The sequence below is a fragment of the Natator depressus genome, chromosome 1 (assembly GCF_965152275.1).
Source record: "Natator depressus isolate rNatDep1 chromosome 1, rNatDep2.hap1, whole genome shotgun sequence".
Lineage (NCBI taxonomy): Eukaryota > Metazoa > Chordata > Testudines > Cheloniidae > Natator > Natator depressus.
In genome coordinates this window covers 238750569-238768483 of record NC_134234.1, presented here as the reverse complement: position 1 = coordinate 238768483, position 17915 = coordinate 238750569, and the positions used below count along the sequence as shown (strand labels likewise).

At 44.4% G+C, this 17915-nt stretch overlaps 1 protein-coding gene across 1 annotated transcript in view; it reads right to left on the bottom strand.

Moving 5' to 3' along the window:
- Positions 1–17915, bottom strand: part of CACNA2D4 (calcium voltage-gated channel auxiliary subunit alpha2delta 4) — a 194040-nt gene that overhangs the window by 76016 nt on the left and 100109 nt on the right. The window contains exons 25-26 of the mRNA XM_074938861.1: positions 17740–17863; positions 14597–14677 (exon numbers count right to left, since the gene is read on the bottom strand). Of these exons, the coding sequence (XP_074794962.1) occupies positions 14597–14677; positions 17740–17863 (205 nt within the window). The remainder of the gene's footprint in view (positions 1–14596; positions 14678–17739; positions 17864–17915) is intronic.

Below are 17915 nucleotides of genomic sequence, written 5' to 3'. Positions count from 1 at the left end.
GATTCTACTGCTTTCTCTGCCAATGGAGCGCAATCCACCTGGCGCACCAGGCTACCTTACATCCAGGTAACACCCCACCAGTGCAGAGAAGTCCCTGCCCTAGAGCAATGATGTCACCTGCTGCAGCTGACGACGACTGCGGGGGAGGGCACTGCTTTAGAATACCGCAGTATCTATTTGTAAGAACTGGTCTACACATGGTTTTTTTATCACTGTAACTATGTCAGTTTCTGAACCAATACAATTGAAGTGGTGCAACCCTTTAGTGTGGGTGCAGTTATATCAGTAGAAAGGTGCTTATGTCCATCTCACTGATTCCTGTAAGTTTTAGCCTCTTTATACCAATATAACTGCATCCACACTAGACAGTTGTATTGCTTTAACAATACTGGTTTCTAAACCCGCATCCCTGTAGTGATGCCACAGCAACAGAATGGCTGATAAAGACACCTGCACCTCAGTTCCCTGCCAGCGGGTAATACACATCATACAGCCAAGAGTGAGGGTGGAGAGAGACTTTAAATTGGTGAGCAACCGCTTTTCAAATGAAAGGCTTCCCACGGCTGTCCTTATGACTTAAGCTCGATTTCAACTGGTGGCCTAGAGGTGAATGATTTTATATCCTATCAATCTCCCAGACCAGTCAGCTTCAAACACCTTTTGAAAATCTTACTAAGCGCTTTTGAAAATCTGGCCCCAAGGATGAGTGCTGTGCCCTTCATCCTGCTGAACCTCAGGTCGCCTTCTGTAAAATGGGGAGAATAATCCTTCCTTCTCCCACCCTTTGTCTGCCTCCTCTCTTTAGACTGAGTGCTCAGGGGCAGGGCCTGTCTCTTACTATGCCTATGTGCAGTACCAGTTTTGGCTGGGGTCCTTAGGCACAAGTGTAATGCAAACATTAAATGATGCTAGTTTTGAATTTAAACAGAGAGGAAGATTATAGGATGAGGTCAAACAAAATATACCCTTAGCTCCTGAATCCCTATTTTGATGCCCTGTCAGTTCTGCTGGGCAGTCCAGGACTTTCCTTCGTGTCCCAAGACTTTGCAGGTCCCAGCTTGGCTCCCATCCCTGACCCATGGCAACAACAGCAAGGAGCGCTTGAAAAGAAGCCCATATTTGTTCATGCTGTGAAAGGAGATCAGATGCCAGCCAAACAACACACTCGAGGAGAAGGTCATGCAGTAAAAAGAGACGTCACAGGCAGCCCAGAGAGACAGCTCAACTCCCGTTCAGCCTCCAGCAGTTGCACTGGGACTCTAAATCACTAAAGGAATATGTCAGCAGCTGCAATGTGACTGCAGTGGCTTCCCCCTGAGAGGGCTAAAGCCCCAGATTACTGACTCACATGGGAGAACAGTTGACACAATGTTATTTAAAGCAGGGTTAGGGAGGATTCAATTACAATTATTGCTAGTGAAGTTAGTGCTAGTGAAAGGTACTGGATTGACATCCCCAGAGACTACCTCCCTTCTTATTAATTATAATTAATATCCTAGCCCTTAGTTAATATTTGCACAATGCTTTGAAACTGCAAAGCGCAATATATCTGGTAGGTATTTTTAATTCACAAAAACAAGTACAGCAAAGGCAGTAGCAGTACAAGCTTCTTCTACACTGATCCCCACCTATGACCGATTCTGGGTCCTGGCTGGCCCCTACAAGCCAGTTTCAAAGGGCCCTGAACTATGCAGAACTGGCCACCTAGGAATACCTTTTGGCGTTGGGTGAGACCCCCGGGGGCCTAGACCCAGAAAATAGTTCTATGCTGCTCCCCCTCACAGCCCCTGGTGTAGGGGTATGGCCAGAAGCAGGAGAGAAAGGACTTGGCCAGAGCACATTGCACTCTATCTATTCTGATCCATAGAGGGCCACTACAGTACAGCATAATTTAGAGCAGCCCCAGTTTTGCTCTAGTCTACATATCCGGAATCCAAAAGCTGCAAAGAAGGTGCTCAGTCATCTTTGCCCCAACCCGTCTCAGGTCCTGCACTGATCTCAGCTTGACTAATATGTCTTCACCCTGACCTGGAGGCAGCACCTCTAGGTTTGAGAGGGTAGTTTAGTCTCCCGCCCATTCTGTCCTGGGCCTTATTATTGACCCGAGCTAACAATGGAGAGGAGTAAGGCTCTCACATCTGATGACCAACCCCTGCCCTTGCCCTCCAGTCCCCTGTTCCTAATTATTTTGTAATTCTCTGACAGAATCCAGGTTTATGTCACCTTGTTTCTTTGATTTTGAGGGTTTGCCTTTCACAGCATTGAGGGGAGTGAAACTCAGCTGCCAGAACAAAGGGGACACAGCTCTTTATGTATTTGGAGCTCCCCAAAGGAAGAGGTTGCTGTGGGGGGCTTGCTCCTTGCAGGCCCTGTTAAATCCCAGACTTGAGTTTATCACTGCATGTGTTATGGATATTTTGGAATGCACTAGAATCTCCCCAAGCATCACCAAGTCAAGCACATGACAATTACAGCCACTGGCAGGATGACAGGTCATTTCACAGATGACACTTTTTAAAACGGCATTTTAAAAAACCCTCCAAGTCCCTGTTTATAGGATTCTGACATAACTTCTCCAATAACTACAAACCCATTCCATTATACTGGGAACAGTGCAAATTCTGAATAAGAAGAATGAAAGACATTATATACACGTAAGATCCTAAAATGGTTGCAAATGTAGGTTCCAGTCCAACAATTGGCTCTATACAGGCAGACCCGGATACTTGCACTGAAGTCAATGGGGCTATGCACGGGTTCAGGGACAGCCCATGTGGATCCTTTGGGGCCTGTACAGAGAAATTACTTTGCACCTCACTGTTGTGCTGCCACCTCTTGGGTGAAATAGGGCAACGCTACAAAACTGGGAGAGAAGAATACCTGAGCCAATGGACAGCGCGGAGAGGATTTAAGTACATAGAAAGGCATGACCCACCTGGAACTGGCCATGTCTTCCAAACACGTTTACCCATGACAAGACTCATGGTATCTTTAAGGAACACATGTAATCAGGCTTTCATTTTTGTGTCTCAGTTGAAAACACCATGATCCAGTTGCTCAAAGGTATTTAAGCTCCTAACTTCCATTGAGCTGAGGACCTGGGCCCACGTTCCTAAGTACACCTCAATGCTGCACCCAGAGTGAATACCTCTGGACATCAGTGGGTACTTCAGTCTCTATGCCATTTTATTCTCAGTTGGGAATGCTAGCCATAGTTTCAGTTGATGGCAGTTTTTATGGTAATGTCTGTGATGAGAACAATCAACTTATTTCACAGCAGTCTCTGAAGAGCCTTGGATTGGTAATAATTTTAAGAGTACTTATGACCTAGACTGGATTTGAAATGGTGGTTTAGAGGTGAAAGAATCCATATGATATCATCACTCCCCTGGGAAGTCAGCTGCTTCTCAATGGCCAATAACACTTTTAAAGGTTTTATTTTCCCTTCAGTTTCAGTGGGCTATGGTAATACCAGGCTATAAAATATTTAGGAATGACAGCATATGGTGCTCTGGGTGGGGAGTAGCATTATATGTAAAAGAAAGCATACAGAGTCAAACACACTAAAATTTTTAAATGAAACAAACTGTATCAAAGTAACTCTGTGAATAGAAATTCCATGTTTGAATAAAAAGAGTAAACTACCAGCCACCTAAGCAAGATGGTGACAGTGACTGTGCAATGCTAATGGAAGTCAGAGAGGCTACAAAAGTAGAAAGTGTACATAGGTGATGAGTTATATGGGCCCGTGGGGCCTGTGCTCCACCAATATTTAGGAACGTGGGCATGGCTCCACCAATGTTTGGGATTACTGTGCTTTGGGGCCCCCTGTGCTTTAGGGGAACGTGGGGTCCAGGGTGGCCTGGGGGATTAGTGGGGGGGGGGGCGCTGGTGCCGGCAGCAGCAAGCAACCTGGCTCCGGCCCACCCTGCTCTGCTCCGCCGCGCCCTGCCAGCTCCCGGCGTTGCTCAGGGGACGGAAGCCAGAAAGAGGCAGGGCAGAAGTTTGGGGGAAGGGGTGGAGTGGGGGCAGGGCCTGGGGCAGAGTGGGGGGAGCGTTGTTCCAGGCCGCACATCCCCCTAGGGACAGCCCTGCATGCATAATATTTTGTTGTTATGGCCACAATAGTTAAGCTTTTGTTTCCATTCTGGTTAAAATCCCCCAGACATCTGCCATCCGCAAGAGCTGGAAGATAGGACTTGATAAAATGCTGTCTTTTTGCTCCACTGCTACCCATGTCAGTTTGAGCTATTACTATTCAAGGCTAGGCACAGACGACCCTGCAACAGTACGCTTTAGTGTGATGAAGAGAAGTGTCTTTCCACCTAGCAATAAGGCCATTCTTATCCACATTTCTAAGACATGAACTATTGTAACAGAACAATTTGAAAATCCTTTCAGGACACGTGCATAATATATAAATCAAGTAACCTGGATATTCAGCAGTTTCTTAACAGACTTGCCTCCTGTTCTTTTATTCCTCTGGTGCTGAGTCATCTGCACTTGAAAACATGATTCTCTCCTGAATGTGGGGTGGGGGGAGAAAATCTTTTGAAGTGATAAACACCCATTTTTTCATGGTCTGTGTGTATAAAAACATCCTCACTGCATTTTCCACTTTTATGCATCCGATGAAGTGAGCTGTAGCTCACGAAAGCTTATGCTCAAATAAACTGGTTAGTCTCTAAGGTGCCACAAGTACTCCTTTTCTTTTTGCGAATACAGACTAACACGGCTGCTACTCTGAAACCTCTCCTGAATTGAAGTTCTAACTCCAAGATGGCTGGCTAAAACACCCAAACTTCCACTTTCCTGAGTGCCTGCAACAAACTCCAACTTCCAGAGCAAACCTCAAATTCAGCTACCTCCACTAACAGATTTCCAAAGGGTTGCTTTGGTTATACTCAATGCTCCTTTCCAGAATATTTTGCTCCCTCTGGAAATACCCAAAGCTCCCCACATCACATTATTGTTTTCAAGCTTTCCTGACTAAGCCATAAACATTAATTGGGCTGAAATGTGGGATTTTTTTTTAAAATTAGGTTCCATAAAAATGTTTGTAAAATAACGAGTGTATGCATTAGCCTGTTCCAACAATACATTGGCCAGCAGAGCAGTAGTGCAAGGTAGGAAGTAAGTTGCACCATGAAAGAGCTCCATAACATACTTCCCTCTGGAGTAAAGGGGAACCAAGGAAGGAGTGTGACTTTCTAAGTCACAGTTCTTTCCCAAGGGTCCTCATGGTGTGAGGCAGCTATGCACTGTCCCTTACCCAGAGCTGAGAGCAAATGTTCAGTCTATCCCTTATGGGGCATATTATTACCAACGCAGCTCCAAAGAAATATGTCATTAATACTAAACTACTATCTCTAGTCAATCGGATAATATTGGCAAAATTGGAACCTGTCTACCTGATCATTGATCCTAATTCCTAGGCCTCCATGGAATGGTTTCACATGAGTATAATCTAATTATTTAATATGCAAGCAGCTGTACATGCATTTTATCAAGTTCTATCTTCCAGCTCTTGTGGATGGCAGATGTCCCGCCCCTAGTAGCTAGTCATAGAACTTACAAAGGGAGAAGCAATTTTTGATTTAGTCCTAAGTGGAGCACAGAATCTGGTCTAAGAGGCAATGATAGCTGAACCACTCAACAATAACAAACATAATGTAATTAAATTTAATATCCTTGTATGTGGGATAATACCAAAAATACCCACCACAGTAACATTTATCTTTACAAAAGGGGAACTACAGAAAAATGAGGGTTCTTGTTTGATGGAAATTAAAAGGAGCTCTCTCAAGGGTTAAATGCCTGCAAGCAGTGTTATGTTCCTGTACCAGATATGGACTGCCTACCAGAGCATGCTTCTGAGCAAGATACACACCAGATGTGTTCACCATAAGATTCTTTAATGCTCTGCCAGGTATGGCTTAGGTTAGTTTAAATAAGGTATATTACACACAATGGCTGTGGTCAGTCTAGAATCCTCGAGTCGTCTTCTTCTTGTTCTGCATCTGCCACCTGTAGAGTTTGCTCTGTTGATTGTTCTTTCTGAGGGATAAATTGTAGTTGTCAATAGTTTCTATTGAACTCTCCACAATCAGTCTTGATCACATGTGATCTGGGTGACAAATTCTTGTTCTTTATAACAGCAGGAGTTTTCCATCTTTTTTCTCCATCCAATTTGACAAGAACATAGCTACCAGGTTCTAGACTTGGCAGTTCTCTGCGTGATGTCTGTTATAAAAGTGTTCATCAGCACTCTTTTCACTTTTATCAGATTTGGTTACTCTCTTCATGTCTAGTCACTTTGGGGATTGGAAAAGAAACTAAGTTGGAACAGTAATTCTGAGCTGTCTTCCCATCTGGCATTGTGATGGACTATATCTAGTAGTTGCTATCGGTGTTGATCTATTACTCAGAAGAGCAATGAATGATCTTCCTTCTGTAGGATTTTCTTGACTGTCTGTACAGCTCTCTCAGCCTCTCCATTTGCTCATGAGTAATGTGGGCTACTAGTAATATGATCAAAATCATATTTCATTCAAAAGGACAAATTCTGCTGCAGTGAATTGTGGTTTGTTGTCCATCACTAGTTGTTCTATAATACCTACATGAGCAAATGTGGACTTCAGTTTTTCAATTGCACTGCAACATGTTTTGTCTTTCAAGTACATTTTTTCTATATACCTGGAAAAATAGTCCACGAAGACCAGGTAATGATGTCATCTGAATTCAGATAAATCTGCAGTTAGTCTCTTCTAAGGTCTGTCTAGGAAAGGTGTTTTTAGACTGTATGGGTCAACATTTTCTCTTAAGTTGATTCTTACTGAATATCCTTTCAAATCTACAGTAACTTCAAATCCTCTGTTGAGTTCTTCCAGTTTTCACTTTATGCCCATCCTGGCTCCCACACTGCAGCTGAAAAGATTGTTGGTCTTTGATCCTTTGATCACATGCTCTGTGATCATTTGTCTTTGTAAGTTGTTTCTGTGGTGAACTGGCCCATGTAGTTCAGAATACTTACAGGGTTAGTCAGAGCTTTGTTAGGTGACATCAGCACTGGGAAGGGTTGGGGGTTTACACTGTTCAGGCACTTAGGAGGTGATTGTAAGTCCCTTCTGAATATTCAGTTTCATTCTCCAGCAGGCTCTGTGTCATCTCAGGTGACTGATCCCAGAAACAATGGCTCTTGGTTATCTTAATATGAGTCCACTCCCTGACTGCTTTGGTGCAGTAAACAACTGCAAAATGTCCACATTTCAGGCATTTATTACACCATGCAGCTCTGGCTGGACATGCATCATCTCTTGGGATATGACCTTTTTCATACCTTGTACATGTGGGCTGAAGTTTGTCCCTCTTAGTTTGGTAGTTCTCTCTTGTTGTCCCAGGGGTTTTATGATAATGACTTTTAACCGTCATGCTGGGTCTTTTACTGCTTCTAAGCTAGTTTCTTGTTTTTCAAGTTTGGCCAGTTGCTCTTGGTTTTGCTGTCTCATAAGCTTAGACTGCTTTATTATTTTAATAGCTGTACGTGAGCTTAGGTCTCTTTTTAATTGGAGCTTCTGTGAAAGGTTTTATCTGTTAACCCAATAACCAGCCTGTCTCTGATATTTTCATATTTTGCATTCCCCAAATCACAGTTTTCAGCCAACGTATGCAGAGCTCTTATAAAACATTTAACATTTTCCCCTGGTTCTTGAATTATCTGGTCAAAACATGCTCTTTCATAAACCACATTTCTCTGAGGTATAAAGTATGAATCAAACATAGCCAGGTATGTACTCCTAGGTATAAAGTATGAATCAAACCCTTTTATAGTCATCTTTGTGACAGTCTTCATTAAAGTCAAATGATTTAAAGCTAAGCTCTGCCTGCTTCCCCATAGCATAAAATAAGATACAGGTATATCTCCAGTTTCTCTGTGGAGCTGGTTTTCGATTTGAAATCTTGCAAAATACTGCTTCCAGTATATCCAGTGTGAAAGTTTGTTAAAGCTAAAAGGAGTCCGGTGGTACCTTAAAGACTTACAGATTTATTTAAGCATAAACTTTCGTGGGTAAAAAACTCACTTCTTCAGATGCACGAAAGCTTGTGCTCAAATAAATCTGTTAGTCTTTAAGGTGCCACCGGACTCTTTGCTGTTTTTGTGGATACAGACTAACATGGCTACCCCCTAACATTTGTTAAAGCTGTAATTCTCTGGGGCATTGAAGAGTGGCGTGTTGATGAGATCCTGCAACGTTTGTTGCTTTGTTCCTTCTATCTGCAAGCTTTGTTGCTGTTTTCCTTCTGTTTCTTTTCTCCTCTGACTCTAGTTTACTTCTGCCACCAGGTCATGTTGCTGTGCCAGATATGGACTGGCTACAGAACTTTCTTGTGAGTGAGATACACACCAGAGGTGTTCATCATAAAATCCTTTGATGTTCTGTCAGATATAGCTGACGTTAGCTTAAATAAGGTATTTTTCCAAGTGGCTGAACAGTTTAGCATTCCATTACAAACAGCATGGGGGCTATTTAAAAATACCATAATAGATACTCGGAATAAACGTATACTCCAAATCAGAAAAGACAACAAAAGGACCAAAAGAATGCCACCGTTGATAAACAGAAGAGTAGTGAAGGCCATTTGAGGCAAAAAGGCATCCTTTAAAATTTGGAAGTCAAAACTTAGTGAGGATAATATGAAGGAGCCCAAACTCTGACAGGTTAAGTATAACAATGTTGCCTAAGAAAGTATTTGAGAAGCAACTTGCTAACGACGCAAAAACTAACAGTGAGAATTATTTTTAAGGTTTCAGAGTAACAGCCGTGTTAGTCTGTATTCGTAAAAAGAAAAAAGAAAAGGAGTACTTGTGGCACCTTAGAGACTAACCAGTTTATTTGAGCATGAGCTTTCGTGAGCTACAGCTCACTTCATCGGATGCATAGCATATTGTGGAAACTGCAAAAGACATTATATACACACAGAGGCCATGAAACAAAACTTCCTCCCACCCCACTCTCCTGCTCGTAACAGCTTATCTAAAGTGATCATCAAGGAGGGCCATTTCCAGCACAAATCCAGGTTTTCTCACCCTTCCCCCCCGCCCCCCCACAGACACACATACAAACTCACTCTCCTGCTGGTAATAGCCCATCCCTCTTTGAAACCTCTCTTTATAATGCGCATGATAATCAAGGTGGGTCATTTCCAGCACTAATCCAGGTTTTCTCCCCCCCCCCAAACACACCCCCCTCCAAAAACCACACACACAAACTCACTCTCCTGCTGGCAATAGCTCATCTTACAATGTGCACAGCAATAATCCAAGTTTAACCAGAACGTCTTGGGGGGGGGTTTGTAGGAAAAAAACAAGGGGAGATAGGCTACCTTGCATAATGACTTAGCCACTCCCAGTCTCTATTCAAGCCCAAATTAATAGTATCCAATTTGCAAATGAATTCCAATTCAGCAGTTTCTCGCTGGAGTCTGGATTTGAAGTTTTTTTGCTTTAAGATAGCGACCCTCATGTCTGTGATTGCGTGACCAGAGAGATTGAAGTGTTCTCCGACTGGTTTATGAATGTTATAATTCTTAACATCTGATTTGTGTCCATTTATTCTTTTACGTAGAGACTGTCCAGTTTGACCAATGTACATGGCAGAGGGGCATTGCTGGCACATGATGGCATATATCACATTGGTGGATGTGCAGGTGAACGAGCCTCTGATAGTGTGGCTGATGTTGTTAGGCCCTGTGACGGTGTTCCCTGAATAGATATGTGGGCACAGTTGGCAACGGGCTTTGTTGCAAGGATAGGTTCCTGGGTTAGTGGTTCTGTTGTGTGGTATGTGGTTGTTGGTGAGTATTCGCTTCAGGTTGGGGGGCTGTCTGTAGGCAAGGACTGGCCTTTCTCCCAAGATTTGTGAGAGTGTTGGGTCATCCTTCAGGATAGGTTGTAGATCCTTAATAATGCGTTGGAGGGGTTTTAGTTGGGGGCTGAAGGTGACGGCTAGTGGCGTTCTGTTATTTTCTTTGTTAGGCCTGTCCTGTAGTAGGTGACTTCTGGGAACTCTTCTGGCTCTATCAATCTGTTTCTTCACTTCCGCAGGTGGGTATTGTAGTTGTAAGAATGCTTGATAGAGATCTTGTAGGTGTTTGTCTCTGTCTGAGGGGTTGGAGCAAATGCGGTTGTATCGCAGAGCTTGGCTGTAGACGATGGATCGTGTGGTGTGGTCAGGGTGAAAGCTGGAGGCATGTAGGTAGGAATAGCGGTCAGTAGGTTTCCGGTATAGGGTGGTGTTGATGTGACCATCGTTTATTAGCACTGTAGTGTCCAGGAAGTGGATCTCTTGTGTGGACTGGACCAGGCTGAGGTTGATGGTGGGATGGAAATTGTTGAAATCATGGTGGAATTCCTCAAGGGCTTCTTTTCCATGGGTCCAGATGATGAAGATGTCATCAATATAGCGCAAGTAAAGTAGGGGCGTTAGGGGACGAGAGCTGAGGAAGGGGGAAGGGTGAGAAAACCTGGATTTGTGCTGGAAATGGCCCTCCTTGATGATCACTTTAGATAAGCTGTTACGAGCAGGAGAGTGGGGTGGGAGGAAGTTTTGTTTCATGGCCTCTGTGTGTATATAATGTCTTCTGCAGTTTCCACAATATGCTGTGCATCCGATGAAGTGAGCTGTAGCTCACGAAAGCTCATGCTCAAATAAACTGGTTAGTCTCTAAGGTGCCACAAGTACTCCTTTTCTTTTTTCTTTTTAATTATTTTTAAGTACATCAGAAGCAGAAAACCTGACAAACAGGCAGTGGGCTCACTAGATGACCAAGGTGCTAAAGGAGCACTCAAAGAAGACATGGGATAAGAGAGAAGGTCCTCTCATGGGTCAATAATTGGTTAAAAGTAGGAACCAAAGGGTAGGAATAAATGGTGAATTTTCACAATCAAGAAAGGTAAACAGCGGAGAACCCCACGGATCTGTGCTGGGACCTGTGCTGTTCAATGTACTCACTCATGGTTTTGAAAAGAGAGTGAACAGTGAAGCGGCAGAGTTTGCAGAAGATACAAAATTATTCAAGATAGTTAAGCCAAAGCTGGCTGTGAACAGTTACAGGGGAATCTCACAAAACTGAGTGACTGACAACAAAATGGCAGATGAAATTCAAATTGATAAAAGCAAAGTAATGCACATTGGAAAAAATAATCCCAACTACACATATACAATGGTGTGTATATTCTAAATTAGCAGTTACTGCTCAAGAAAGAGATCTTGAAATCATAGTGAGTCTGGTCACCCCTTCTCAAAAAGAATATAGTGGAACTTGCAACATTTCAGAGAAGGCAACAAAGATGATCAAGGACATGGAATGGCTTCAATATGAGAAGAAACTAAAAAGATTATACCTGCTCATCTTAGAAAACATACAATTAAGGTATGATAGATATATGATAGAGGTCTATAAAATGAAGAACAGTGTGGAAAAAATGAATAGAGAAGTGTTATTTACCCTTCCCCAGAATACAAAAACCAGGGGTCACCCAATGAAATTAATAGGCAGCAGGTTTAATACAAATAAGTGGAAGTACTTTTCACACAAGACAACTAATCCATGGAACTCATTGCCACGGGATGTTGTAATGGCTCAAAGTATATCTGGGTTAATAAAAGGACTAGATAAGTTCACGGAGGATAGGTCCATCAATGGCTATTAGCCAAGGTGGTCAGGGACACAACCCAATGCTCTAGGCAACCCTAAAGCCTGACTGCTAGAAGCTGGGAGGGTAAGACTGGGATGGTAATGCCCTGTTCTGTACACTCCACCTGAAGCTTGGGCACTGGCCACTGTTGAAAGACAGGATCCTGGGCTAGGTGGACCATTGGTCTGGCCCAGTATGGCCGTTTTTGTGTTCTCAACCTCCAATAATTATATTGAAAGACTGAAAACTTTGAGGGACAGCCCCTCAAATGGTGTAAACAGTCACAGCTCTATTGACTTCAATGGAACCATCATAATTTACACCAGCTGAGGGCCTGTCCCTTGCACTCTTTATCCAGTATGGATAAAAGCAACCTTGGCTGTGCTAGTGATCTTCTTACCCAGTATCAGTACCAAATGCTACTGTAAACAGGACACTAGCATTTTTACCACCATGTCATCTCACTCTGATCACAGAGGAGAAGCAGAGCCTCTGATGGATTTCAGTGGCAGCCCATCTACTTTAAAAAAAAAAAAAAAGAAGAAGTAAGACTGATGAAAACTGAAAAAAAATCCTTTGAGTTAGAAGCTACACCTAATGGGCCGCCTAGTCCACCTTCCTGGATTATATCATGTTTGATTTAATGATCTTAAACAAACTTTGGTAGATGGTAGTCAACCTCGGAATGTCTCTGGTTACAGTGACTCTATAACCTGTTCTGGCAGCTTGTTCCGTTACTGAACTGTTGTTCAAGTTATAAAATTTCCCCTAACATTTAAACTAAATTTTCCTAATTTTATCTTAAGCACAACAGAAACTACCAAGAGACACCTTAAATTACCTCTGCAGTTTCAGCGGGATGTGGTAAGTATTGTAAATTGTTTAGAATTGCTCTGGTTAGTTAAACAGCTGTTCCAATTCACCCCAGAGGTGGTTGCATTTCAGTGGTAAGTACTGGATAATTGTAGATTTTATATAGCAGTTTGGGACCTTTTGGAATAAAAAGTGGGTGACCCTACCAGCATCCTAAAGTCAGAGGGCAAGGAGCTCATTGGATCTGGCAGTGAGTTTCAGCTGACCTGATGAGTTTAATATTCCCCAACCCACTAATGTCATAACCTGTATCTAAAAGGTGTCATGTAAGATATCAATAAAAAGCTAATGCTGTACTGATCATTCATATTATTGTGTGTACGGAGGACAAATTCACAGTTACAAACATCTTGGGAATTGTGTTCTTGAAGTGTGCCTGCCAAGCAGGGCTAAAGTTATATCCCACCCTAGAAAAAAGAATGTGATCCTGCCTCCAGAGAGGTATTTCCAGACAACGGGAATGCAATTTACGTAGCAGGTAAACAGGACCATTGAACCAAGGAGGGGAGGATACAACCATCCAACATTACAGCAAGGGGAGGAGATGGCAGGACACAGATCAATCTGCATTTTAGCAAACACCAGTGAAAGGAGAAACCATCATGAAAGCTCCTTCACCAGGAAACTCCATGTTGCCTTCCTCAGAGCTTGAATGAACTTTACTTTGGTGGGTAACTTTCATAAGAATCCATTTCAAAGGTGCACTGGACTATAAAGAGAGGGGCAAAGAACACCAAGTTATCTTTCAGCTAAGGCAAGTGAACCGAGTACTTTGGATTTTCTGGGAGATCCTGACCAGAGGGGTGGTCAGCCAACTTGCTGGAAGGTAGATTGATAAGGAAACTAACTTGAACAAAGGCTGTAGCTTGTTGTGTTAAGTCTTAGCCTCTAGAAAGCATTCTTATGTGCTTGTAACTATTTCTAACTCTATCCTTTATACTTGAACTCACTTAATATCCTCTCCTTTTGTTCATAGACTTGTTTTATTTTGAATCTAAACCAACCCAGCCCTGCATTTGATTTAAAGTGAATGTTAACTCCAGTTGATGTGGCAAGCTGCTGGGTACTGTACCTTGAAAGGAACAAACAAACTATGTCTCTGAATGGTCCAGGAGAGAGTTGATCGCTGCAGAACACACGATTTTGGGAAAATTTAGGACTGGGGGCTGTTGGGACCACCTTGCCACATGTAACTAAGGCTGGTGGAGGCCAGAGTATGGCAGCAGTATAACAAGCAGGCTGCTGGAAACAGAGCGCTGCACCAGGGCTGCTTAACACACAGACACTCAGCGTATGCTTGTCTGCTGACTGGAGCATCCAGTCAAGCAGCTACAGCAGAAGAGCATTTTGAGGCACTCAGGGTTACAGGGCAGGCAGTGACACAACTCCTTACTGGTCTGGATTGCACCCCAGAACGTGACTGGGTGTTCTATAAATGTGAGATCATTATCTTCCAAGAGCACACATGGAATTCAGTGAAACTCATTCAGAGGGAGCAAAAGGCTCAGATTTACAGGGAATGGTGGGAATTTACAGGAGAATTTCAAAGTCAGCAGAACGTCCACTCCATCAACAAAGGTTGGTTTCCAGCTCTACTGATACTGGAGGTACAGGCACATCTCATTCTTTTGAAACTCAGCGTAAGCACCACAAATACTTCATCAACCCAAAGGCAGTACAATGATCTCAAAGCTCCAGAGCTACCCACTGTGCAAGCTTTCTGCTCTACAGTCGACGACTGCACCGATCCATAGACTCATAGATATCAGCACCAGAACTCACCCTGTTAATTCACCAATTCCCTCTCCCTGTGCCCAACGCAGGACTGAGCTATCCTGTATATTTTCTAGTGCTTTCTCCAGTCCAGTTTTCGATAACACAAGTCATGTAGTTTCCACCACTTTCTTAGGAAGACAATTCCATAGGCTAACAGATCTCACTGTAAGGAAGGTTCCTCCCTGCAAGACATTGTGCCACCCTCTTATTCAAGAAAAAAAATAAAAACCTGTTCTTGGCAGTGCCTACCTGCAGCAATAGCTGTCTTCCCATCCACAGTCACAGCAACAGATGTGCTCACTGTCACCACCTCTGGTTTGCCACCTCCCTCTGTCAAGACACAGATTTAGCAGATTCAGTTACTTTCCCTCTGTTGCCAGGGACCACACACAGGAGCTCTTTACTGTCCACAGAGAAAAACCACTGAGATCACTGAAGTAGCCAGCTCTGACATGGACTGGGTGTGTGTGGGGGGGCCACGTGATAATAGTGCACAAAGGATACCCCAATGTTGAAAAGCTCAATTCTAATCTCAAGCCTGCATCTCCCAGAGCACTGAAGCATCCTGATTGGCAGTTCAGGAGCCCGGATTTCCTCTTGGTGGAATGGCCCATGAGAGCAAGGATGTTGCCCTCAAAATAAGAAAGTACATACCCCCTGAGAAGCTGCTACAAGACTCAGCCAACCTTCCTGCCCACCTCAAGTTTGTTTACCTGTCTGAATAAAAGGGTTGTGTCATTACACTATAAGGCCAAGTTTAGGGTTCAGTTAGACCTATTTAAGTCTAGAGGAATGACACACAAGTAAGCCAGTCCTCCTTCCTCCTTGCTTTCTGGGTGCTAGGAAGCCTCAGAACACATTGCACCTCATGTCACTGGTGCCTTTCTGTGTGCATGGCCGCTACGCTTTCTCCTGCTGAGACGGTATAGGTTAACTGCCCAGATTTTCCCAGAATGCACTGGTACACACACAACGTTTAGGCAGTGTTCTATGAGTGAATGCACAAACATGGTTCAGCTATTATTCTGAGGCATAAAAGCAGGCACAATTCAAACCGTGGACTAGACTGTGCCATTTATAGAACAGCTCTGTGTAAAGGGCCTTGTGGCCCCTGTACCCTGTCCCAGAAGGGCACTGGGGAAGTTGTACGTCAGGTAGGCATAGCCTCTTCTGGGGCTGCACATGTGCATGGAAGACAGCGCACTAAAACGGAGCAGGTTGCTTCTGCTGGTGCACCAGCCCCACTCTGCAGGCCAGGATGGAGGAGGGATGAGGCCATGACCTCAACTCCAACAGGATTCTGGCCCCCTAACTCCAAGTAAAGGCCATCACAATCTGGCCCTGTGTAGGTTGTGCCACACACTGGATACAAAAACCATGGTTGCCCATGTAGTCTGACCTGCACCTGAGGCAGTGTGCCATTTCCTCAGTTGAATTCAGTCATTTTAGTCTGTAACTGTCCTAGGGACAAATTCCAGCTTTGTAGGTTTTTTCATTTTATTGGATTTGCTTGAAACAAAAAAAATAGGGGCTGTGGTTTCTTTTTCACAGTTACCGGGGACATTTTGAAGGTTAGTAATTCTGAGCATATTTATTCTGCCACTCATTCCTTCGCGACATACTGTAGAGTTCAGTGCTTTACCCCAGCAGATGGAGTAGGTCCTTCGTCCTTCCCCCCAGTCCCAGCATTTGTCATTGTCTTAGTTCTGCCTTCATCATTCTTGTTGGTGTCTGATGCGTCCTGAACATGACATTGCAGCTGCATTATGTGTTTTAGCCTGAGGTTGTGTGTGGATTTCTTTGACTGAAGTCAGACTGACTTGCACAAGGGCACTGCACGCATTGAGAGAAGCACTTGTGAAACACAAGGACTTCCCTGCCAGATGATGTTCATATGCTTTGAGCCTGATCCTGCACTCCTTGTGAACCCAAAACTCCCTGTGATGCCTGTGGGGAATTCGGGTAGATGGCAAATGCAGGATCAAACTCCCTAGAAGGAGGTCATGTGAAGTTCCTGGTCCTGCTGGGTAACTCATGTAGAAACAGGAAGCATGATCGTGTGGTGAAGGCCCTAGACTGGGACTCATGAGATCTGTGTTCTATTTCCAGTTCTGCTACTGACTTAATAGGTGACCTGTTCTCACTGTTCTCACACTGGATGTTGATAGGAAGCTACTACAGGGATGTCAGGAAGTCACACCCATGCGGGGTGCCAATGTCTGACTTTCTAAGCCCTGCTCTATTGCAAAGAGCAATGAAAGTTGCACATAGTCTGGCAGAAGATGCCTCTTGCCACAACTGCCACCTCTGCTCTTCACTCGAGTGGTTACTCTTTAAGTGAGGTATACTTGGGGGGGAGGGAGAAGAGGAGAGGAGAGGAGAGCACGGATGGAAGGTTTAGTGTGTTTTCTCTCCCCCTCCCTTTATATCCTGGTTCATCTTCTGGATCCCATCTTCGTTTTCTTCTCCGTGCTGCTCACTTCCCCTCCCACCTACCCTCCCACCACAATGCTACAAAAAGCTTTTACAGCGAGAGCGCTGAGCTCCGTGACAGTGCCTGAGCGCAGGGGGCTGGGGAAGAGCACAGAGGGGATTTCTGCCTCCATTGCATGAGTGTCACATAGTATTTTGTTCTGATTTTTCTTCTTGTGCTCTCCTGTCCTCCTCCACCCTGGCACAGGTCCCTGCAGGCTCTGGAGATCACATAAGGGACAATCACATCCTGAGCACAGACACAACAAAGCTGCTAGTCAGCTGTCACTCTGGGACTCCAGGGGGTGAGGGGCTGCCTACCTACACTACAGAACCAGCATGAGACTCAGCGTGTTTGGTGGGGACCATTGGCATGCTTTTGGTGAGGGGAGTGAAGTTCCCCCTCTCCCTGTGAAAAGCTCATTTTCCCACTTGGGAAAATTTTAATGGAAAACCATGAAAAAGTGACTCCCGGACAAATCTCGCCTCCTCCCACCTGGCCCCCTGCTCACGTCCTACTTGACTGCCACTCAAATCATTCCAGCCAGCTAGCCTGCATGTCCTTCCTCTACTTTGCCTCACAGCCCTTCCCATCTCCCCTCACTTGATTCCTTGTCTTCCCCTGCCCAGCAGACTCGTGCATCTTTCAGCAGCCCCGTCCATCCTTCATCTACTCCAGGCCCTGCAGCCTCACCCGTTCTTCACCTCTCCTATCCATGTCTTGCTGTGAGGCGTCTCCCTCTTTCTGTTCTAATAAGCAGCCCGAGGAGGCTCTCACCATCTCCCCTCGTGTAAGAGCTTAGTCTTGCAGGAAGAGGATAATGAAGTGAATGGGGTGGAGACAGGCAGCGGGGGACTGTGAATGACAAATTTATTTTCTCCACCTCCCTCCTTTGCTGTAGTGCTAAGGCGAGGGTTACCTGAACCCTCTTCTGAGGTGATGCTGTAGATGAAGTTCCCTGGAGGATGCTCTGCTGCTCGGCGATACCACAGGGGGAAGTGATCCATGGTGAAGATACTCTCCTTGTCCCCCAGGGTCAGGAACTTCCTGTAAGGAAGAAAAAAAAAGTGAAAATTGCCACCTTCATCTGGGACA